The following is a 26,608-nucleotide window of genomic DNA, read 5'->3' as shown; positions in this document are numbered from 1 at the left end:
GCACGGACACAGTGTGTGAATGTGGGTGCGCTCTCCTTGCTCTATACAGTCGGCAGCAGCTTCTCACTACACTGATGCACTAGGAAGTGTGGCATGTTTCTGCTGCAAACAGGAGAGAGGAACGAGAGCATGTCCACACTCACATTGTGTGAACTTTGGATTGAAATCTGGCAGTACTCACTTCCTTAACAAAAGAGGAGGTGAGCGACAAGGTTGAAGCAGAGCAAATGAACTAAGCTCTTGACCATGGATCCCTTAAAGGGGTTGTCCAGGCTTTTCACATAATCTCAGTACATATGTGGGCTGCAGAATTATGACAATAAGTAATTTACTTTCTGTCACTAGTTTGCACGGTTTTCTAGATATTCTGAACGGAACATCCCAAGGGGGGGTGTTATGGCATTGAAATGAGAACTAGTCGTAACCTCCTACTCTACTCCAAACATGCCCTCTATAGCAACAACCCCACCCTCCATAGCTACAGGCACTCCCCGTCCACATGAAGCAGCCCTCATCACACAGTAACAAATTCTTCCCCTCCAGCAGCCTCAGTGCAGAGAGCTGCTCCTCCCCCAGACACACACTGAACAGTTATCTATGGAAAGTGAAACTAGTGAGGAGTGAAAATCGTCCAGTATTCTGGGACACTCCATGATTACAATACATAACTCATTATCAGTAATTGCTTCCCTCATTGTCCCAGGCTGCTGGCAGCAGTGAGAACAGACTGTGTGATGGCCAGTGATGGGGGTCTGCAGCTTCTCATCTGCACAGGGGATGGCAGACACTGATGTAATCTGTTCTGTGACAAAGCCTCTGTGTCACTGATGTCTTCACACAGCAGCATGTTTGGACTAGAGTAGGAGCTTACGACTAGTACACATTTTAATGCCATAACACCCCCCCCTTGGACGTTCTGTTCAGAATATCTAGAAAACCGTGCAAACTAGTGACAGAAAGTAAATTACTTATTGTCATTATTCTGCAGCCCAGATATGTACTGAGATTATGTGAAAAGCCCGGACAACCCCTTTAATGATGACTATATAAGTAGATTAAATTGAATATGGGGGTGAAAGACTCCCTTTCATTCTTTGTATTTTTGTTTAAAATCATTTTTTAATTGAATTTCATTAAAAATGGTACACCATTAGTCTTCTTAGGCACTGTCTTAGCCAATGCTGGCTGCAGAATCAGTTAACTATCTATCAGTGAGCCAGGTCTTACAGAAGTTTGTAACGCTTATGCTTTACTCAGCTCCTATCATCTGATTTATGTTTATGATCACACACAAGTTCAGCTCTCTTTTGATGTGATTTGTAGTCATAAATTTGCTGAGAGGAGATGAGTGAATTAAAATAAATAAGTTATATACTACCCATGAGAATGAGCTCACTGATTCTAAGTTAAAGATTACCTGTTTAGGGCTGCCCTTTCTATTAAACAAGCACTCCTCCCATCAAAATTTTTATCCTCTTGATATATTGAATTTATCATTTTATATAGCATTGTGTACTTACAATTGCTAATTTTACCTTTCTACCCAGTTAATTCTTCTGGTTTCCATTAGATCTATGACATCACGAGATTAAAAACTGACTAGCTGATTCTTTCTACACTATATGTAGAAACAGGAGGTCAATTTTCTTTGCACAAATCATGAGTCACTGCAAAAGTCTATGGCAGAGGAAACGGGAGCAGCTGAGTCAGGAGTTGAAGAAGGGAATGATAAATGCAAGGACAATAGACTGCCTCTTTCTACATCGAGGAGACAAAAGAGAAGAATTTACTGGGTAGAAAGGCAAAATGATGAAATGTAAGTACACTGTGCTATAAAACATGATAATTGCAATATAGTAAGAGGATGAAAACATTTATGGCAGTACTTCATTAAAGGTAACCTGTCACCATAAAAAACACTATTAACCTACAGATATGGGGTTAATCTGCACGTTAATAGCTTTATTAACCTGCCTGGCGTCTATCCACATCCTCTCTCATACTGTTTCTTCATACATCCCCCCTCGCTCCCCATACTGTGTCCACACCCATTACACCCTCATACTGTTTCCTCATACATCCCCCCGCACACCATATTGTGTCTGCATCCATCCTATCCCCCTCACTCTCCACTGGGTACGCATCCATCTCCCCTTGCTCCCCATACTGTGTCGACATATATCCCACTTCGCTGAAAGACGTGAGTACAATAAATCCCTGGGAGCCGACACGCTGCACCTTCTCTGTGCTGGTGGTCAGCTTGAACCGTCGACTCCCACTACAGGGAATAGCAAACTGCTAGAGAGGTACCTCCGACCGCCACATCAGCCGGCGTGATAGCTTTCTCCTGCTGCTTGTGCTCGGGGCAAGATTCGCCCCTGAGCTCACTATCTGTTTGCTTTTAAGAGAATGAATACTTTTTTATGTGAATAAACCAGAAGAATGAAGGTCATTCAAGGAACTAATAGCTCTTGGTCATAACCACTTCTGTCTACCCAGTGCACAAAAACAAACAGCCATAAAGCACATTTTTTACATGAAACCCAATTGCAAAAATTACCTTTAGCCCAAAATACATGAACTTAAGTAAAAGCAAAATATCCCTGAAGATATTTATATCCTTAACAGCCCAGGAATTTTTGTTCTTTTTTTTTTCTCTCCTCTTTTTCTAAGAGCTATATTTTTAAACATTTTCTGTAGACATAGCAATGTAAAGGAATTGTTCTTTCGCAGGACCAGTTTTAGATTTAATTGACACCATTCATTTTTCCAGATAATTTACTGAAAAATGGTCAAATAAATTCCAAGTGCAGTGAAATTCTGAAAAAAAAAAATCCACAATTCTGATATTGTTTTTTAGGTTTCATTTTTACATCATTCACTGTTTGGTAAAAATGACCAGGCAACATGGTTTTCCAGGTTAGTAAGACTATAGCGATACCAAACTTGTGCAAGTTTTTTTTTATTTTAGTGTTAAAAAAATTGAAATTTGTAAAAATGTAAAGCTGGATGTGTCACAATTTTTATGTTTCACACTGAGAAACCTGCTCTAAGCTTTTCTGGGGGGTGTTCTTTTTTCCCCTGTATGTTGCTGACTGGCTATAACTGGTCAACCTCATGCAGGGGAAGAAGTACTGTACATCCCTGATGATGCCCCCTTGGACTTAACATAAATTATAATCTAAAATTTACAAGCTAATATCTCCGCAATGGAAAGGAGGAATGAAAAAATAAAACCTGCAACATTTTTTTTTTTACTTTCCAGCCACCCTTCCATGTTGTGACCAGTTTAACATGCTTGAACTAATAAAAGATCCTCTTTAATGGGAAACTGTCCTCCCAAATCATGGGCAGCATGAATCAGACACTAGTTGTGCTATTAAAGCTGTGTACAGTATATTTTATTTAAGTTGTAGAATTTCAGAGAAAATATACTTTGAGTAGCTGGCAAAGGACTATGTGGTTTGGTTGACTAGTCTGATGGAGGTCCCGGGCTGCTTATACCCAACCATATCCCTCTCACTGTCACATCTTTATGCTCGCACATAGGGAGAGACCTACAGTGTTTCAGAGTAAAATATAATCCTCTGTAAGAGCACCGACAAGTCAGATTCATGCTGCCCGTGGTTCAGGCAGCAAGAGTCAGATCACAGGTTACTTTTACTGAGAGTGTGACAATTCATACTTGACTTAGATGTGAGTCCTATTAATATGACAGAAACCCTTTTATTATACATAATATGAAGCAGAAATGTATTACATATTGTGTACAGTAATGCATAACTCCATGCTGTTTATATTATCGTCATCTGTGCGAATAGACCAAGAATTACAGGAGAGGGATCTAAAGGACAGTATGTCATATTACTTCTGTATTCCTCCCAGAGCGCTCATGTGGAAGATCCTCAGATATAAGTGGACACGAGTGGATGTAATAAGAATCAATTGACAGTTACATTTTTGCTTTCAAGGAGAATGAATAAAATTTTCATGTGAATAAACGGAAGAATGAAGGTCATTCAAGAAACAAATAGCCCTCTCTCATATCTAGTTGTGCCTGCTCCTGTTATCTTTGTTAAGATAAGGAGTAAATCTATTCATATGATCTTAAAAATTCTGTCAGAAAGAAAAAACATTAAATCACGTCCAGGAAAACAACAAAGAAAAAAAACAATTAAAACAAGACAGAATAGGAACAACAATAAGAGATGGAATAAGTAAGGCTTTGAGGGGAACACTATTCTCAGCAGAATTAATGGGAGGAGACCATCAATATTAAACTCACAGAAATTCCCTTTTCAAAGGAATCTGTCAGCAGGATTTCACCCCCTAAACTATTTATATGTAGCTCCTTCAAATACCAGCAGTACCTTTACATGACCAATTTGTTCCTCCATTATTGAAAAATCTTAATTGATATGCAAATGGCTTTGGTAGATGTGAAGCCTCTGTCACTCCAGCTCTTTTCCCACCTAGCACTTCTTCCTCCTCCTGCTTGACTGTCAGCTCCATTTCCTTAAGTCACACAGCATAGATGTTGTCAGTCAAGCAAGAGGAGGGGGGCTGGATAAGGAAGACAATAAACTTCCTAATAATTCTGCAAACCCAGATGAAGGGTGTTGTATCCTTAGGCCTCACACTCCTCAGTACACACATACACATCACCTAATCTGCTTCATCCAATAAACATTCAAGTTTATACAGCCTGGAGTTGGAAAATGATGATATGGTCAAAATACTCATAAATATAATACTTATACTAATTATGCACACAGTGTATATAGCTATACTTCAGTATTGCTGTATAGAGTAAAATTCATCGTCTTCATTGAACACTAGCCGGAGTTTGGGTTTCAGCATTTCTTGATAATGGCAGGCAACAGTTTTGAACAGACTCTCGACTGCTATAACAACCCATTCATTATGACATGATCAAGGGGTGACCAACGGGCACACAGAATGGCTAGAATGGCGGGCCTCCATGTCGGTGCACTGTTAATGCAGCATTTAACAGGTCAACAGTTGCGAGCATAATTTTAGAGGCAGATCCTGGATGTGACATATACTTATCTGCCGAGAATGTGGAGAGCAAAGCCTGTGACTTTCACCCAACTTGCGCCACATAAAGTTTTAAAAGGGGGTAAAAAGTGCATGCATTGTAATGAATTTTGATGCCTCTTACTCCTGAGCACCCACCACAAGTTTGATAATTTGGGACAGTTGTGTTCTGAAAACATGACAAAGAAAGAACAAACAATAGTGATGGCATTGATTTTTTTGGCAATGAAATGCTACATTTTATGCACCAATATTTTAAACTAATGCATCAATGACTTTAGAGATGGAGCATTTCTACACCTTCTGTGGCTACAACAGATCAAGATCACATAATTACTCACTAATGGCACCAGCATCTAGTGGGAAGAGAACATATAGAGAGAGACGTGAATAGAACGGATAAAAAACAATACTTTATTGGTGATTAAAAAACATACAGTATGCAAAACTTATAGGTCATTAAAATGCACGGTGATAAGAGAAGAAAAAATTAGTGGCATCACCGAATGGCAGGTAAGAAAATTATTAATGTAGACAGCACAACCCAATCAGTAAAATATTAACACAGAATGCATCCAGAAAAATAACCTTTTCCCGAGCTAATGTGCATAATGCTACAGCAGAGCATAGGGCTGAAGCAGTGTTGAATGAGTTAGTATGTATAATGTGCTGAAGAGACAGAATACATAGTTTACCTAAACCATGCGATGGTGCCACTTCCCCAACGCACGTTTCGGTGGCATGCCTTCATCAGGGGTAGTCAATCTATTGGGAAGAGAAAAATTATTCCTGAGTGAAATGTCAGTTCTTTTCCTATAAATAACATATGTCCTTTCTTGTATTTATTACATACTGATTGAAGCGGGCACAGTGACATCGCTTTGTGTGCCATGCATAATTTCTATTCACAAGCTTTGTTTCTTCTTTCAAAACCTGTTTTTGATCAGAGATGCAGAGTTTTCATCTTAACTGATTAAGCAGCTCATTATAAGCAGAGCAATGAGACTTAGCGAATGATACATTAGCACTACAGAGCGTAATTAACATTTACATTGTCCCTATATTACGGTGTGCTGACTTTCATGCTGCTGACTAATGCTATATTTTCATTTTCCAAACTCTTTAGCGAATAAAATGATTTAAAGGAATCTCAAATGGACATTATTTCTCATTACGTTACTCACTATCTGTGGGAAACTGAAGGGATAACTCTGAGCACCTTAACGAGATACCACAAAATGCAGATTTTTAATGGAAAGAGACTGGTTTGAACTCCCAAAAAGGTCATTTATCATCGCAAAACAATAAGACGAGAGAGTAAATGTAACATGTATAGAAGTATGCCTACTTGTGGAAAAGTTACACTCAGCTGCAGGCAGTAAATGTTAACCCCTTCACCCCCGGGGTGATTTTCCGAATTTTGTTGCCATTTCTCCTCCCCATCTTCCAAGAACCATAACTTTTTTATTTTTCTATCAAAATAGCAGTCTGAGGACTTGTTTTTTGCGGGATGAGTTGTACTTTTGAATGACACTATTGATTTTGCCATTTTGCATCATCCGTGTGCACATGTGCAGCATGCATTTTGTCCATGCAGTGTTAAAAGGCAACAAATCCCTTATCTAAAGACCAAAAAATTAACTTTTCTTATTAACTACTAAAGGAAACAAAACATTAAAACTCACACTAGGTCTGTTTCAATTGGTGGACATTAGTGTGCTAGTATTAGAATAATCTTCCGTCCTATTTGTAATGCTAATAGTCCTACCTATGTATGTATATCATTTCATTCAGGTATGTGGCTCAAGGTGCGGCCGCTACTTCTATACCACATCTATTGTCCCAAGAGAGTTCACTGGCATGTGCTATTAAAAACTGCCCTAAGCCTCCCCGTCATGTTTCACCAGTACCACTGACTTCATCAGAGGATTGCATATATACAAATGCTTCTCACTATATTAGAATATCATCAAAAAGTTAATTTATTTCAGTTCTTCAATACAAAAGGTCAAACATATATATCATATAGAGTCATTACAAACTGAGTGATCTATTTCAAGCGTTTATTTCTATTAATGTTGATGATTATGGGTTTCAGCCAATGAAAACCCAAAAGTCATTATCTCAGTAAATTAGAATAATTAATAAAAAACACCTGCAAAGGCTTCCTAAGAGATTAAAAAGGTCCCTTAGTCTGTTTCAGTAGGCTCCACAATCATGGGGAAGACTGCTGACTTGACAGATGTCCAGAAGGAGGGTAAGCCACAAAAGGCAATTGCTAAAGAAGCTGGCTATTCACAGAGTGCGTATCCAAGCATATTAATGGAAAGTTGAGTGGAAAGAAAAAGTGTGGTAGAAAAAGGTTCACAAGCAACTGGGATAACCGCAGCCATGAAAGTATTGTTAAGAAAAGGCCATTCCAAAATTTGGGGGAGATTCACAAGGAGTGGACTGCTGCTGGAGACATTGCTTCAATAGCCACCACACACAGACGTTTCCAGGACATGGGCTACAAGTGTCGCATTCATAGTGTCAAGCCACTCATGAACAATAGACAACGCCAGAAGCGTCTTACCTGGGCCAATGAGAAAAAGAACTGGACTGTTGCTCCACTGAGTCCAAGGTGTTTTTTTCACATGAAAGTAAATTTTGCATTTCATTTGGAAATCAAGGTCCCAGAGTCTGGAGGAAGAGTGGAGAGGCCACAATCCAAGCTGCTTGAGGTCTAGTGTGAATTTCCACAATCAGTGATTGTTTGTGGAGCCATGTCATCTGCTGGTGTAGGTCCACTGTGTTTTATCAAGACCAAAGTCAGTGCAGTCATCTACCAGGAAATTTTAGAGCACTTCATGCTTCCCTCTGTCGACAAGCCCTTTGGAGATGGAAATTTCATTCTCCAGCAGGACTTGGCCCCTGTCCACACTGCCAAAAGTACCAATACCTGGTTTAAAAACAACATTATCACTGTGCTTGATTGGCCAGCAAACTCACCTGACCTTAACCCCATAGAGAATCTATGGGGTATTATCAAGAGGAAGATGAGAGACACCAGATCCAACAATGCAGACAAGCTGAAGGCTGCTATCAAAGTGGAGTATTCACTGCTGTTATCTCTCTGCATAAAGTACCTGTTAACTCTTGCTCTGCCTCTTGCTCATCACTGCATCCTGTGTTCCTGCTAGTACCTTACATAGGTGCTTCCTGACATGCGAATTGTGGAATACAGGACGCCAACTCGTGTGTGTTTTTTCCATTAGAGGAATGGGGCAAGCCATGGATGTGATTAATAAGGTTGTACACCTGTTTTATTATTACCAATTGATACTTAAATGTATATTATTCAATGTCCTCTTTTCTTTACATTTATGCACTGTACTTTATGTGATGAATAACCTTTGCATCACAGTATGCACTTTATGCATGTTAATTATAATATAAATATATGCTCTTACAATGATGATTAATGTAAATGATTATACTTATGTATATCCTTCATATACCTGTCACTTTCACATGTTCACTGCTTGAGAAAGGTTCCTGTTATTTGGATCGAAACTTCTTTTGGGCTAATTAAATAGCTCTTTTTTTCACTACAAATGGTGTGCTGCCTCCAATTTCTCTGGATTTCTAAAATTAAGGTTTGGTGTTTGCCTGGGGGGCTTTGCACCCGGATTTTTTCTTTGTGCTGCTCTATCTTTTTCATAATTATAGATATACCTATCTATCTATAGATATATCTATAGATATTCACTTATATTTATTTTGTGTACATTATGTGTGAACATGGTATGTGATGATATGGTATTCAATGGAGTATGTAAAAGAAGAGGTTGGACAAAGAAATTACATCACAATTCATTTTTTTGTTAAATAATAAATCTTTATTTAGCTTACATAAACGCATACAAATCCGCATAAAAAATGCTCGAAAATCCGCTTAAAAAACGCACCGACTTTTAACGGCGTTTTCTGCCAAGAGAGGAAGAATCCACGCAGAAAATTCCATAGGCAAATCCGCAATGTGTGCACATACCCTTAATGTCACCCCAAGTGCAAAGGAGCCACAGGGCATTTTGTACAGGAAGCTAGTTTCTGTTAGTCAGTTATGATGGAGATCCTGTCTATGAGTGTTTAGTTGCTAGATTTGCATGCTGTTTATAAAGTAAAAAAAACTCCCAGAGGCTCACACAGGGAGAGCATGTGACTGTATTTCCTGTTTTTCCTGTGTCTGAGTATGAGAGAAGCAGTCTGCTGTAGATGCTGCACAGATAGAGACACACAAATTATTTATTCTGGATCTATTAAGCTTATCATATATTGTTCCTGATTGTTCCTGAATAAAGAAGCTCTGTTGACACACGCTTGGAGAGTATACTGAATAATCCGCTGCCAACAGATAGTTACAGGCCACAAGTAGAAATTGTGCTGCGATAAAGAATCAAAGGGTTAAAGTACAGAATGGTGTTACAGAAGCCAGTTGCCATCTAATGGCCAGAGTACAGAGGTAGAAAGGAAGTCACAGTGATTCACACTGAGCAATGTGACAAATACACATGGAAGATTCATCACTTTCTGTGAGTACCTGCAGTGGCATTAAATAGAGCTGACGGAGGCGAGATTCCCGTAGGCAGCTAGTGAGAAGTTGGCTATCAACAACGTGTTCAACCAGTCCTGGAGGATTAAGTTGATCTTTGTCTAACCAGGAGGAGCACGGAGTACTGCATCATAGTGTGGGATAATAGCAGTGGGACAACAAATACTCTGTAATTCTGCAGCTGTACTGAACATCATCGTTATGCCGTATGTAGAGCAACTAAAATATGAGCCTCTGCCTTAGGCAGAAAAAATTTGTGAAAGAAATGCATGCTACTTACCAATTGTTGGAGAATAGTCACGAGAATTTCAATAAAGCTCTTGTTAACTTCTTATAACTGTGGTTGGCCTCCCTAATTTATCATGTCAACATGAGGTCTCCATTCCACCTTAACACTTGTAGCCTGAAAAGGAGTAAGCAACAAGTCCCCACAAAACACATGTACAGTCAGGGGTACCGTAGCAGGGAGGTTAGGGACGTGGATAAAGATGTTGGCCAAATCCCTCGCACAGGGGAGCCTAATCACACTGCAAGGATCTAGTGATCATTCTGTTATCTATACTGTAGAGCTCTCTTTTAATTCAGAACATTGTCTGTTTTTAGATGCTTTTATGTATGTATTTCACTAACTGTTTTTCTTGAAGTGTTGTCTTTCCCAGGAATCAACCTCATGACCTCTCGCATTGCAAGCAAGTGAGTTGCACTGCTATGTATAGGTTGTGTAGGTTGATTGCACCGCTTTGTATAGGTCGAGTTTCTCTGCCTAAAGACCTAAATAGTATTCTTAATTGCAGACATATTTTTAATATACAGTACATCTCTATACACCTGTATATTAAGGGTAATATAAAAGTCATGCTTTTTTTCTACAAATTTTCTATAAAGTAATTAAGTAAATAATCACGTTTTTAATACACTTTTTAAAATAAATGTTAAAAATCTGCATAGACATATTTGGTATCCTTGTAATCATAACAACCTATAAAATAAACACATGTTGTGATTGTTATTTTGTCCATTAAACCCATAAAAAAGTAAACACAAAATGTGAAGCTTACAAAATGGCACCTAAAAACCTACAACTCATCTCACAAAAAAGAATAACTTGTATAGTGAAATTATGGCTGATACAATTCTAAATGATTGAACAAAAAATTATCTGGTCATCTAATCAAGTGCATCATAAAAGTGTGATGTGCATATATGTGCATATTTTGCATATGATTATGTGCATGTTTGTACTGTGCATATACATGTGTAGTGCATATTTTTCATTTACCATATATGTGTATTGTGAATATGCATGTAAAGGTACATGTGAATATTCAGATATTCCTTACAAAGAGTAAGGGGGACCTTGACAAAAGTCCGGCATAGTGTCCACCCTCATAGTGCTTGAGAAAGGTCTACTAGTGTGCCATATTCTCCTTGTGTTGCAGTTATTTGGTACTAAGGCAGTACTACTTCCCCTTCATTCTCAACGTTGGTGGAATCCCAGAGACTGGACCTTACTGATCGTAAAGTGATGGCAAATGGAAGGATGAGAAAAATTTTTTAACTGATTTTTAAAAATTGTTTCCATCTCCTGATTGGTACATTTCAGGTATATTTTGGGATTATTTGGAATATTCTTTGGAGTTCATGTTGTCATTTTCAGTAGAAAACTAAATATCACTTTCTACATCTTGTTAAGCGGTATTTATACCACAATGACTTAAAACGCTGTTTGACTAACTACGTGACCTCTCAGACTAATTGGCTGCTCCTGCCACGATTTACAGCGTAGGTCTGTCATAGAGACAGAGGTGAATATTTATGCCGTTAAATTATTTTGTGTTTAATGACTGCTGTAATGAACCGGAATCACTTTGCACAGAGTCATATTCACTTTGGGAATAAATAGTGTTTTTATCAGTGGCAAAGAGCCTAATTAAATTCCAAGTGTTTCAATGCTGATACACAAGAAGAATATATCTAAAGTCTTTGACAATAGAGTGGTCTTTCCAAAATATTTATCTTGGTATCATGTTAAAGGGGTTGTCTAAGGCCTCTTTCACACATCAGTTTTTCGCCGTCAGGCGCGATCCGGCTTTTTTTTGTAAAACCGGATCCAGCAAAATGCAATGCCGGATCCAGTTTTTCCCCATTGACTTGCATTAGCACCGGATTGCGCCGCATAGCATTGCGTTTCATCCGTTTTTTGCCGGATCCGGCTACTTGTCTCATTCCGGCGTCTGGAAAAAACGGCTACTGTAACGTTTTTTGTCTCCGGCGAAAAAGCCGGAAGCGCCGGATCCGACGCTTCCGGCTTTTTGCCACAATGAAAGTCTATGGGCGCCGGAATGCACCGGATTCAGAAAAAGACAGATCCAGCCACCGGATCCATTTTTTAAGTCTGCGCATGCTCAGATCCAATTGGCCAGCCCCCAGGAAACAGATATAACCTGCTAGACGGATCCGGCAGAAAAACGGATCCGTTTCTTCAGTTCTCCAAAATTTATGCCGTATCCGTTTTTTCTAAAAATAGCCGGATCCTGCCTGACGGCAAAAAACTGATGTGTGAAAGTAGCCTAACCTTGCTTGTGTGTCAAACTAAAGAGCTACACTGTGCAAATAGCTCCCAAATCAGATGGAGCTGGTACATCTTTACAGAACATGTACAATCATTACCTTGTCTACTGGTTTATTCTTTCATAATAGCTGGTCATAATAATACATTTGCTGGAAAACGTCTTTAACCTGGATATTTATTTCACCAATGTGTTGATAGAGGGACCTGTCACCAGGTTTTTTTCCATGTGCCGTAAACCCTTGTATATAACATTCCAATATGCTGTATATATGCCCCCCATCCTGCCTGCAAGATGAGAAATATACCTTTTATTATACTCATCCATCCTTCTCTGCTACGTCATCCACACAGTGTCCAGCATTGCGCTCCTGCTTATGAGTACTTTACTCTGCCCTGTTGAGAGCAGAGTAAAGTACTGCAGCGCATGTGCGCCAACCCTCTTTGGCTTTCCTGCGCATGCGCACTGCAGTACTTTGCTCTGTCCTCGACAGGACATAGAGGAGTACGCCTGCCCAGAAGTGCAATGCTGGACACTGTGTGGATGACGTAAGACACGTCATCCACACACAGTAGGGAAGGAGGACGTCATTTGCAAGAAGAGAGGAGGCACCGGATCAAGACCTGTAATGCCCATTGGACCAGACCGCCCTGTAGACTAGTATACTAAAAGGTCTTTTTCTTGTCTTGATGGCCATATTGGGGGCATATATACCACATATTAGAATGCTCTATATGTAGTCACTCTGTATAAAGTATGGTGCCAGGGTAGGATATCACTCCATATACCCATTGAAGAAAGAATCTGGCACTCACTGAGTTGCAGAAAAATAATATCAGATTTACTTAGCAAAGCAATCCAAAATCAGTGACTTTTCTGTCCAAAGGACCTTCTTCAGGCGTATCGCATATGGTACACTGCATGTGACAGAGCTGTGGGGAATGCCTATTCAAGAAAAATCCTATCTGATATTATTTTTTTGCAACTCGATGAATGCCAGATTCTTTCTTCACAGAATGTTGTTTATGAGAGTTTACAGGTACTGGATTTACTTCATATAGGAAAAACATGGTGGCAGGTTTCATTTAAAGTGAATCACCACCATTTAACACTTTTGTACTGTCAGCAGCCACCACTATGTGGTGCCCAATACATATTTTATTATTGTGTTCCATGTATCACCTATATGATATGAACTTCTAGTTATATCACATGACTGTGAGTAACCAAAACAAATATTTCACTTAGCTTTCCTTAATTTCACAGTTTTCATTATTCCATTTTTTTTTTTTTACAGTTGGCAGCATTGGAAAGGCAAATATTTGACTTTCTTGGATACCAGTGGGCACCAATCCTTGCAAATTTTCTTCATATTATAGTTGTTATATTGGGATTGTTTGGCACTATACAGTACAGACCGAGATACATAGTAGTGGTAAGTTTCAAATATTTTTTTTACTATTCTACATACCAAAATAAAGAAAAAAAATTGTTAAAAAAAGTTGTAGTTTCACATAATTGTATTTTTTTCTTATTTTATAAGGTTATTTTTATCTATTAATATGTTTAAAGGGGGTTTTACACTAAGCGATATCGCTAGCAATATCACTAAAACGTCACTTGTTTTGTGACGTTATAGCGATATTGCTAGCGATATCGCTATGTGTGATACTTACCAGCGACCGGCTCCCCCGCTGTCCATCGCTGATCGCGCGAGAATGTCCGGCTCCATTTCTCGTCGGGCGCTTCCTGCTGAGACTTCCTGCTGTGACGACGAGCGACGCTGGACACGGGCGGGAGGACGTCAGGATCGCTGTGTGTGAAAGGTGAGTATCGTGCGCTGCGTCGCTGCTGCATCGCTGTGAGATCTTCCTGTGTGACAGCTCACTAGCGATCATTTAGCGATGTACCAGCGATCCTGACCGGGTGGGATCGCTGGTCGGATCGCTGGTGCATCGCTAAATGTAAAAGGGCCTTAATTCTGACAAAGTGAGGGCCAGATATCACCATTGTAGATAAAGTAGACGTTTGTGAAGTCTTGTCTTTGGTGCTATGCTCCCTGAGATTACAGCATACTTTTAGCACACAATGATCCCAGGATATATGTTGAACGTGTTTGTTTTATTAACTACTAGCTGAAGAGCCCGGCGCTGCCCGGGCATAGTAACTAACTACGGTTAGTTATAACAAATTGTAATGATTATATCTATAAATATATATATATAGCTGAGTGTAGAGCCCCGCCCACTCCGCATAGCCACATTCACTATAATATCCCACATCATCCCGTCAGCCAGAGCCACCGGACTAGTACCCCTAATATCCCACATCATCCTGTCAGAGCCAGTAAAAGTAGAATAGTGAAATTGCACAGAAACATGGTTCACTAAGATCCCAGGTTTTCAACTGGTCAGGCTGATATTCTCACTTATCTGCCACCATAAATATCACAGTCATGCAATGGACAAGCACAAACCTTATACATTAGTACAGTAGATAAACCTTCACACACATTTTCATGCACCATCAACTTGTAATTTGTCCGGCTGAGTTGCTCATGGATGTACAGCATCTGTATGCAGCATAGTATCATATTTAATGGGTTGTTATGGGAAAAGCATTACATGTTATATGGGTATATTCAGGTGAATTATGGGGAAAGTAACACTTTAAAAAAAACTCACAGCATCAGAGCACAGTAACACATCAATAATGCATAAAAGTGTCTGTGAGAAAATATTAAATCCACATAACATTTAATATGTGCACTTTCCTACATTCATGTGTGTCACTTAATGATACCACACAGGAGGGGGGATTCATTTCTGTCATGTACTCACTGCTCCTTTCTGGGGGATAGACGATGGCTGGGAGCTTATGTTTCCGGGGATGCTAGATTTCTCCCACCATGTCAGTGTCTGCTGAGGTGTTGTCAAGTGGGAAAACTTGCTCATAGCAACCAATCACAGCTCAGCTTCTTTTAACCAGCTCTGGTGAAATGAGAGATGCTTAGTGATTGGTTGCAAGGAAAACTGTTGGTCATAGCAACCAGTCACAGCTTAGCTTCTTTTGAACAGCTCTGGTGAAATGAAAGATGCTTCGTGATTGGTTGGTGATACACACATACATTCATTTTTATATATAGAGATATAGATGATGCTTTTCAGTATAGAAGCATCCCATATTGTTTTTATAATGGATGTCAATGGGTGTTGTATGATACTTCCACATCATACAACAAGCATATACTGCAATATCCTTATGGTATTAATTTTATGATATTGTCCTGATGCCATCCATTAACAAAAGTGAATCAATGCTAGCATTGAATGACACCCTACTTTTTCTTGCTAGTAAAATGTGACATATAAACAATTGTGCCTAAAAAGAGTTGTCCACTACTCGGACAACCCCTTCTGCGTTCTTGTGTTTCACCCTTGTAAAATAATAACACTTATATTAATCTCCAGTTCTGACACTATCACTATTCCAGCGGTGTTGGTATTAGTTCTCCTGGGGATCTTGTGGCATTATGTCATGTGATCCCTGCAGCAAATCAGTGCTGACTCTACTCCCCTCTCCTTTGGACAAATCACACACATCTGTAGGAAGTCAGAGCTGCTGCTGTCTTATTTCTTCCAAATGTATGTCATTTGTCCAAAGGCGAGGAAAGTGGAGCCAATGCTGCAGGGATCGCATGACATAATGTCACGAAACTCCTGAGAGAGCCAGTGGCGACACCGCTGGAACTGCACCAGCACCTGAGGTGAATATCAGTATTGTTATTTTACAAGGGTGAAACATTTGACAATGAGAAAAGGATGCCCAAAAAGTAGACAAGCCCTTTAACTTTATATGTTCTAATGTGAATCCACACAATAAAAAAGACAGAAGCAAATTTTAGAACGCTTTCCTTGTGGTTGCTTTGTCAGAGTATACAGGGTTTTGACTTGTAACTGGGGCTGCTATCGCTTCTGTAGCTACATTACAAGGAAAAGCTTTTGTATGTGCACAATTACTATGCATCGCAAAGGTCTTGTTTTATACTTTTTAAAATACACATTGTATGAAAATTGAAATGTTAAAAAATAGATAAAAAGTCAAATAGTTGTAATATAAAAATAAAAAAGATAAAAGAATGAAAAACTATATCCATATCTGTAACCCTGACCAAAAACCCTGCAAATATAATTTAGTATACTGTATATACATACTGAATATGTATATACTCAATTCAAAATGTGGGATCAGAGTCAGAGTGTGTATCAAAAAAAGAAATTATAAATAATGTGCAAAAGTGGACTTTTTTAACTATTTGGACGACCTGAAATTGTAATAACATCAATCCAAAAATGATTTCTATCAAAATGGTAAAAGTTTTAGCCATTGCAAAGTGATGTGGTTTAGCAAAAATGCTGGATAATAACTTGATTGAATAACTGCCTTATTTCTATAAGTTGATTTAGCTTTTAACTACAAGGGAAAATTGCATTATCTGTTATCAATTGCGTAGAAATATTTAACAATGTGAATTTAATTTACTCTATTTTATATAAACCATTTAATGTATTTAAGTGATATCACTTACTAAAAGGATTGATCGAATCTTATTGTCTCTTTACAAAAAATACTATAACTATATATAACTATATTATTTATAATGTTATAACTGTGTTTCATAGTTATAATATTATAACTATGACACACAGATCTACCTTTCTGGACCTGATATCACCTCCTAACTAACAAGAATCACACAATGTCTGTTGGCAATTTCATCCTTTTTCTCTACTAGATTTCAAAAGTTTAACAAGGATATAACAGAATTCATCATCTTTCTCCCATCTCACTCAACAACCCCCAACAGACCTATCCATCAAAGTCAATGGCTGCTCACTCTCCCCAGTCCTTCAAGCTCTCTGCCTCGGAGTAACCCTTGACTCTGATCTCTTCTTCAAACCACATATCCAAGTCCTTTCCACTTCCTATTGACACCAAATCAAAATTTTTTCCCAAATCTGCACATTCCTTATCAAGAATCTGCAAAAATAATTGTGCATGGCCTCATCATATCCTGCCTCAACTACTGCAGCCTCCTGCTTTAAGGCCTCCCCTCTAAAACTCTCCCAACACTCCAATCTATCCTAAATTCTACTGCCCAACTAATCCACCTTTCCCCCACCTTTTCCCCAGCCTCTTCCCTCTGTCAATCCCTCCACTGGCTTCCCATTACCGAGAGAATCCAGTTCAAAACCCTAACCATGACATACAAAACCATTCACATCCTGCCTCCTCCATACATCTGTGACCAAGTCTCCCAATGCTTACCTGCACTCTACCTCCCATCTTCACAAGATCTCCTTCTCTACTCTCCTCTTAACTTTTCTTCCTGCAATCGCACACAAGATTTCTCCTAAATATCCCCCTATTCTGAAAATTTCTACCTCAACATATCAGATTCTTGCCTACTGTGGAAATCTTCAAAAGGAATCTGAAGACCCACCTCTTCCAACAAGCGTACAACCTGCAGTAACCCTCATTCCACTATACCACTGCATGACCAGCTCTCCCCTCACCTACTGTATCCTCACCCATCCCTTTTAGACTGTGAGCCCTTTCGGGCAGGGTCCTCTCTCCTCCTGTACCAGTCAGTGACTTGTATTGTTCAAAGATTATTTTACTGTACTTGTATTTTGTTATGTATACCCCTTTTCACATGGAAAGCACCATAGAATAAATGACACAATAATAATAAATGATAATAATAATAAAATAAAAAATAACTAGAGATGAATGAATTCAAAGGCAAATCAAATTTGATTCAAATTTATAAAAAAAACTGAATTTGACAGCAACCCAAATTTTTGAGATTTGATTTGCTTGAAGCAAACAAACTGGCTGCTGGAAGGGGTTAAAATTATACACTAACCTTGGTACTCTATTGTTCTGGTGCAGCAGCTCACAGCCTGGTTCTGTACTTTTACCCTATGGCTGCAGTTTTCACGCTAATTCCTTCCCGACTGACCATGCCTCAAGTGGCGTTATAATGTTGCTTGAGGCCTAGTCAGCACCAGAGGTATTGAGGCATGAAGACAGAAGTAAATAATGCTGCCAAAAGGAAAAATCAAGCTAGCACCCAACTGGGTGCTGAGCTGCGGCACAAGGACATATGAGGTGCAAGGTGAGTATAATGTTTTATTTCATTAATTATTATTTTCTTACCCATTATTTTCCTCTGGGGACTTGAAAGACTTCGGAGCATAATAAACATCTATTACTGGCAATTCAATATCCATTACATAAAGCTGGTGCGAACCAAATATCCTGGCCGAATTCAAATGAATTTGCTGAATTCGAATTTTGGCAGATTTCCTCATCCTAAACTATTATTTTCTCAAAGAATTTGTTATTTTTAAAAGTAAGAAGCTGTGCTAGACTAATTATAACTGAGCAGTGGGAAATGTCTTTCTAGACTACTAAATATATATCTTTTGGCTTGGACAAATACCCTTCAACCAATAACCATTTTGGTGTGTGAGGATAATTATCCATGACAAAGGTGGAAAACCCACCAAAAATGAAATTCCATGATGGTTGCCACTAGATAGAATTATAAAATAGCTGTACTTAGTGAAACTGATGTCATTTCCATTTTTGAATCACTCTTTGCTCTTACAGTAGGATGTTCACATTCACATTCTCTATTGACAGACAGCCTCCGCTAAATCTCTAGTGACTCCAATTAAAGAAAGAGTGTCATTTTGCTTGTAACTTTTTTTTCATGAATATATATTTTTCCTCTTCAGTACACAGTCTGGACGGCATTTTGGGTGGCGTGGAATGTATTTGTCATCTGTTTCTACTTGGAAGTAGGAGGACTCTCTAAGGTAAGAGGAAGCTACTATTAAAATGAGAAGTAATCAATGCATTTTGATCCATATGATCATGGAAGGGATTGGACATTGCCATTATTAAAAAGCGTACCTGTCACTGGAATAAAAAGGTATTGTGATTGTACAGTATATTGTTGGAAACATCAGGGATGATTCTTTCAAAAAAATCCTATATTACTCAGAAAGGACAGAGAGTGACCTAAACACCTAGCCCTGATTGGTAAAAAGTCTACGGATGCGCAATATGGACATCGGTTTATTCAAACCAGTGATTTAATAGTCAATATTCATGAAACCTTTTCCTTATCACCACACACTGCCAGTCACTAAGACCACATTTGCCTAATGAATTGAGGGGAAGATCATTTATTAATTTTTTAAGGCTGTATAACGCTTTAAATTTTGACATTTTTTTCCAACGTCTTTGACATCTTCAGAGTTACCAACATACGTGAAGACTCATGTTTCCAAAACAATACAGTTATAAATCAATATATAACTCAATTCTGTATTGTATATGAAAGGGAGGTGGTCTTTGAGTTGGACACTATGGCCTTCTGGTCCGTGAAAGGATGATGTTAGGCAGATACAATGCTGTCATTCCAGTGGAAACACTAAGATGTGCCAGATGCCTAGAATTTGGGTGAGACCATTCCTTTAAATTAGACTATAGAAACAAGGTATGTATTGATTTTCAACTGTATTGTTTTGGATATATGAGTCTTTAGATATTTCCAATAGAAATATATTTTGGTAATGTTTTGGTAACATTTATACCAGATAGTCTGCATAGCTGAGACAGCACCTACTGGCCTTAGCATGTGTCTTCTATATGTTTTTTTTTACTCCCAACTTTTGCTCCAGCTTAATTGTAACATTTTTGGGACATTTCCTTGTTTTGATTTTCTATTTTTGAAAGAGTGACAATGCCATAGCTTTTACCAACATTTCTGAAAGCAAATTCCAGATACATTTTAAGAGAGAGATGGTAGGAATGCTAACCATAACCCCTTCTAGGAAGTGATCATTAAGTATGAAGTGAAGCCACACAGCCATATTATTCAGCCAGCACCTGCCTTTTGTTAATGTTTAACCACCCACATAGCACTGTCAAACTCTGACTGCAACATTTGATTGGTTTGACATGCTTTAGGGGCGTAAGTAATAATATTCATCACCCCACCCTGCATGATGCAACCACAGGGAACAAATGAGGCTACCATGGGTTACTTATTGGAGGCGTCTTCTCCTCCATCTTTCTACTCTTTTTATAGACGATTGTAGCATATTTCAATGTATAAATATAGTAGTTGCAGGCTCAAGTCCCCTAAGGACCTGTTTAAATATTTTTAATAAATGTAAGAAAAAAGAAAAAAAATGGAAGTTTAAATCAAAACTCTTTTCCCAGTTGGAAAACACCAAAAGAATGAAAAATAGACAAATTTAATATAACCACTTTCATAAGAGTCCGCACTATCAAGATTTTTTCAATATTTAACCCATACAGTAAATGTAATATCAATAAAAAAATCAAAACACTACAAGTATAATTTTTGAATAACACTATAGCATCTCGCGTCCATGTGTCTTTGGCAACACGGAGTATTTGCTTCTGTGCTGCTGGTCACTGTGGACTTCCGGGTCCTCCTGGCGGCGCATGCGCCGCTTCCACTCTGGCCTCGTCCTACCAGCTATATACATGGTCACATATAAACCATCCAGTTCAGCTTGTACGCTACCCCTGATGAAGGATTCTAATACGAAACGCGTGTCGGGGTGTGAGCCGTACTTGGACCGGCAGGCCTTAAAGGTATATACCCCTCTATTGCTCAAACTTTACTATTACATCTATGGACATATCTTCCCTTACCCTTTGTGTGCTGCCTTATTTTTTGCACCTTAAACTTTTGAATATTTAACTCACATGATTTTTGTGTACTTACAGTGTTTATAGCAACAATTGGTTGGTTTTTATACCGCCCCTTGCCCCCCTACTTCCTTCTTCTTTCTTTACACAGTTATATGCTATTATCATTTTTAACACTTTTTTATTATTACTCTTTTGAATATTATTTAAATTTATGGTTTTCAGTCATCCCCTCTCCTTTTTGGGAAGTGTCCTAAATCTAAAGTGTTTCTTGAACATGTGAGATTTATTCACAGATAGGAAACACATATGTGTATCTTTTTGACCTTTTATTAATTGTTACTAGTCTCTGGTCCGCTGTTTTTAAATTTTCTTATTATGTATTATATATTTCACCCATTGATTCTTGGCATTATTGTTTTAATCCAAGTACGGTCACATTTTTGCTATAGCGCTACCGTTTACCACTTCTGTCTAATAAAGGTAATTTTATTCAAATAACTAGCTGTATTCGTACTTCCCTTTTTAGACCATAAGTTCGGGTTGGTCTTTCTTGGTATCTCTTAAATCTTGAATGGTCTCCCATTCGTCCATCTAGCTGCTATATATCACATATTATTTATTTATCTTTATAAATATATATTGTGTTATATTTTTTGGTATATAGATATTGCTACATTCAGTTTGGTCTTGGCTTATCCTTTGAATTATTATTTTGGTCACGTCCTCAGAAAATGTAATAAAAAAATGATCATTATCAGCATATTATAAGATAAAGTGAATGGTGAAATTCAAAACTACAACTAAGCCAGCAGAAAACAAGCCCTTCTATGGCTAAGTCGATGAAAAAAAAAGTGATAGTTCTTGAAATAAAGAAAGGGAAAAAAACCCACAAAAATGAAAGAGGTTATCCATTTTACAATAAAATTGTCCAAAGACTTGATCGTCTTGAATTTGATCAGTTTGTTTTTATTAATCAATTTTAAAAATACAAAATCCCCATAACATACGACCAAACATATTGTAATCAAAAACGTCACGCAGGACTTAACAAAACTTGTAATGATAACAATATTCATTTGGAAATAAAAACAGATCGCTCCATATTGCAGCTGCAAAAAAGAAACTACCTAAATTTTAATATCAGCAAATGAAAAATTATTCTGAAAATTCCAACATAGAGTTTAGAAAGAGAAATAGGGAAAGAGAAGAGAAAAAATAAATAAATAACATTTTTGAGAGAGAGCGGGAGGATTAGGAGGAAAAAGAGGGATGAAAGAAGTGGGGGGTAACAGAGAGAAGGGGTATGGAGAAAGGGAAGGAGGGAAAGGTGAGGGAAATGAGGCGACAATCTTGAGCTAAGCACACAGCAACAACTCAGAAACACTTCGAGAGAACGACCCATCTTTTGGAATAATTTATAAAAGTCCACTGAGTCCTGAATCAAGATCCAATTGCTCCACAATCTCCTAAAACTATCACTGTGTCCAGAGCTTTCGGATGTGACGTCCTCCATTCTACAAAACATTAACCATCTCTGCAAACCATTCCGACATTAGGGGAGTATGAGTTGTTTTCCAGTGTCTTGGGATCACTGACTGTGCTGCAGTTACATAAAATCAGACTATCTTTCTTTTAAGAATCAATTGAAGAGGGAAAAATAAAAAGAAGAGCAAGCTTAGGGCTGAACTCTAAACTTCAACCTGTAACCAAAGAATGATTCGAAAAAAACTTTTCCCAGAATGGCTTAATTCTACTGCAATCCCACCATATGTGAATCATATTACCTTTATCTCTCCCACATCGCCAAAATGTGTCAGGAACAGATGGAGAAATAGCATGCAATTTTGAGGGGTAATAATACTATCTTGCAATAATTTTATAGGTTTTTTCCTGGGCAGGGAAAGCGATTGATAATTTATATGTAAATAGCAATCCTCTCTCCCACTCCAACTGAGAAAAAGATTCCCCAAGTTCCTGTTCCCATGCCAACTGATAGTCTATTTCCCCTCCACATCCCTCTTTGATTAGATAGTTGTATATAACTGAAATCACATGTTTAGGTGGAGATTTCTGTAAAAATAATTTTTCAAAAGAAGAAGGTGTAAAGTGGCATAAGCAGTTTAGACCCTTAGAAGATATAAGAGATTGCAATTGTAGATATTCAAACCAAAAAAGGACTTTGGACGGGTACTGAGCCTGCAGAGAATTCAATGCTGGCAACTTACCATCAATGAGAACATCATGTATACAGGTGTCCTCCACGGCCCTCCAACCGCGGAAAGTCTCTCTCCAATAACCCAGGCAAAATGACGGAGTAAAAAAAAGTGATATAAGAGGACTGATACTCCCAGAGGGAAATTTTCCCTTACAGAAAGTGTGCCATATTTTGAGTGTCTCTACTGTTTAATTATTTAAGCAACCCAGCCTGGAAGCCTCTGTCCACAGAATCCACGGCAAGTGATTTAAAGGTATCTCCCGTTCTTCTTGCTCAATCTCAACCCATTGCTTCTTAACAGGGTAAAAATGCCAATCTATAAACCGAGCTATGGTAGAGGCTTGGAAGTATGTTTTAAAGTTAGGAAGCACTGCACCTCCCAATGCTTTAGGACATCTTAAAGTTTGCATACTAATTCTAGGCCTAGATCTCCCCCACACAAATCTTATCATAGCAGAAGAAACTTATCGAAAAACTGCGAGGAGGAGATACAGGTGTGGTCTGAAAAATATACAGAAATCATTGTAGTATATCCATTTTAATGGCATTCATTCTTCCGAACCGTGATAATCTCACTTTGCTATATGATCCGAAGTCCTTAAGTATTAGGTCTAAAACTTTTTCATAGTTAAGAGAGAAAAGTTTGGATGGGTAAGAAGGAATGAGGACTCCCAAATATTTAATGGCATCTGCAAGCCATTTGAAAGGAAAGTTTGATGTTGCTAAGTAAACCTCCTCATTGGAAAGTGAAATATTCAACACTTCTGACTTTGAATAATTCACTTTGAAGTTACTCAAGAAACTAAATCTATCAAACTCTTTCATTACACAGGGTAAAGAGATTTGGGGCTGTGGTATGCACAAAAGGAGATCATCTGTATATAATGATGTTTTGTAATTTGCTGAGCCTATATTTATCCCATGTATGTTAGGACCCCATCACACATAGCGACACACCAGCGATCCCGACTTTAGGGCTTTAGGATTGTTCCTAATTGCATTAGCAAGATGTTCCGTCACTGATATATAGAGCAGAGGTCACCCCTGTCTGGTTCCATTTCAGATCGCAATGGGAGAAGATAATGTTCCGTTTACCCTAACTTATAAAGAAAGGATATTTTGCAGATAATGAGGACCAATGCCCAACTTACACATCGCCTCTTTCATAAACCCCCAATGGACCCTATCAAAAGTCTTTTCTGCATCGACTGATTAGAGACCTTGGGGTAAAGGTTTAGATTTAGCCTTAGAGATAATAAGCATCATCTTAATGGTATTGTCCCTTGCCTCTTGACCCTGCACAAATCCCACCTGGTCTGTGTTTACTATTGCGGGTAGTAAAGGGGCTAACCTATTTGCCAATATTTTCAATTGTATTTTAATGTCCACATTATTTAGAAATAGAGGTCTATAGTTGGCAGTAACTGAGGGATCTTTTCCAGGTTGGGGATCACACTTATATACCTTCATCTAGGGAGTTGAAAGTTTTGGCCACAACCGGAGCTAGTTGGATTGATCGTCTTGAAAATAACAAAATAAGCTTTATTTACCTACTGACGCTCCAGTGCACCTCTCCACTGCTACCTGCCAGTCTTTGTTGACATGACTTCAGCAGTGACATTACATCTACCTCACACAACCCTGCAGTTAATCACTAGAAAAAGCTGACTTTTGGCATCTTCCTCAACATGACCACTTACCCAGTGATTGACTACAACAGTAATTTGCAGTAAATAGAAGTCACTGCTGCAGCCATGTCAGCAAAGAATAGGTGGCGGTGGAGAGGTGGTGGTGGAGTGCATCGTATAAGTAAGGCTGTTTAAAAAAAAATAAATCTGGTCTTTGGGCAAATTATTGTAAAATGGACATACCTGTTAACACTCATTTCAATTATGCAATGTAAATGGGATGTTCATCATTGTGCAAATTTTCAGCAAGCACTGCAGCTTGCCAAAACCTAACAACATGTAATATGCAAACTGTTAGAATTCGGCTCTGTTACCAGTTTGAGTGTTCATCACGTGATCACAGAAAAGCATTTTGTATACTTGCACTCACGTGCCTACTAGTTCCTCATTTGTTTCTCCACTGCTCTCAATGTGAGAGAAGCAGATGAGAAACTAGTCAGCACATGAGCTCGACTATGTAACCCTCTAACTAGTGTTCATTTGATGACGGTTCAAACCGGAAAACAGAGTCAAATCCTAACAGTGTGTTTATTACATAGTAGTTTTATTATAAGATTCTGCAAGCTGTAGGGCTTGCATCAAATTTGCACTAGACAGGACAACCCCTTTAACACCAATGATATTGTAACATAGTTTATTACCAGATCACATTATCTGATAGGTTTACATAACCTTTTCACAAAACAGGACATATGCAAACCAGGAGACCTAACCTCAACATCTAAAATTGACGACGAGGTTTCGCTTGCCTGCTTACCTTCTTTTTTGTGGTTTATACGAGTAGTCCTGTTTGATGTATCTGTTAGCTATTTTATTGATTACAGTCCAGTCGGTCTGATGTTTATTATAATGAAATATGTTGAGTATCTAGATATGTGTACTGATGAAGCATTTGCTTTGGCGCTTCATACTGCATTGCAACATCAATCAATATAATGTAGGATCAGAAATTCATATCCTAGTGCTCCTGCAAAGCTCAAGATGGGCTCAATAGAAATTCTATGTGTTTGTCTTGAGATAAGAGTGGAGAGGTGTTAGAATGAATACTTCTACCCCTTCATTATATCAATCTGTGGAGGTTTCAGCCGTCGCACTCCCACTGATCAAAAGTCCTGACAAAATCTTTCTGATAGTGGATTTATACCTAAAGTACTGTATGTAACTGTAAGGGGTATGGGGGCCAGTTTAATGCCCTGCACTCCTTGCATACAACCCTGGTATATTTTATACTTTGCGTAATGTATATATGCATATGTATTTTGTATGTCAAATGTACTTATGCTTATGTGTTGCAAGATATAGGGATGGTATAGGCTTTAGCCCAGTAGGGGGAGCACAATAGAATAGAATAGGGATTAGGTAGACCAATAGGATTAGGATAGTTAGGAGGGGCTAAGAGAGGGTAGTTGGGAGAGCTTCCTGGTGTTAGTCAGTGTGTGTGTGAGCCGGGAGCAAGGACAGGACAGTTGTGTCCAGGGGGGGAACATTTAAAATGAGGAGCCCAGCAGTCCAGGGCCTTTAGAGCTGACATTCACACAATGTGGAGGAATATCTTGGTAGCAATAGTATGGTGGCAGCTAACTTCGAGGGAACAACCCTAAACGTCCGAGGCCTAGGGCCTGGTAAGGAATGGAAGTGCCATTTCTCATCTTCACCTTCGGAGAGGGAAGCGGGCGGGAAACTCCTGTAGCGGATTAGTCTAACCAGTAAGGAAGCTGCA

General features: G+C 38.6%; 1 protein-coding gene across 1 annotated transcript in view; it reads left to right on the top strand.

The window, feature by feature from the left end:
* The window catches only part of NKAIN3 (sodium/potassium transporting ATPase interacting 3), a 1,129,849-nt gene that overhangs the window by 628,618 nt on the left and 474,623 nt on the right, over nucleotides 1-26,608 (top strand). Inside the window, exons 2-3 of the mRNA XM_073583933.1 lie at nucleotides 13,520-13,657; nucleotides 19,029-19,109. Coding sequence (XP_073440034.1) covers nucleotides 13,520-13,657; nucleotides 19,029-19,109 — 219 coding nt within the window. The remainder of the gene's footprint in view (nucleotides 1-13,519; nucleotides 13,658-19,028; nucleotides 19,110-26,608) is intronic.

Source organism: Dendrobates tinctorius, unplaced genomic scaffold (genome assembly GCF_039654945.1).
Source record: "Dendrobates tinctorius isolate UK_male_01 unplaced genomic scaffold, ASM3965494v1 ptg000082l, whole genome shotgun sequence".
NCBI lineage: Eukaryota > Metazoa > Chordata > Amphibia > Anura > Dendrobatidae > Dendrobates > Dendrobates tinctorius.
This window is presented reverse-complemented; position numbering and strand designations above follow the sequence as displayed.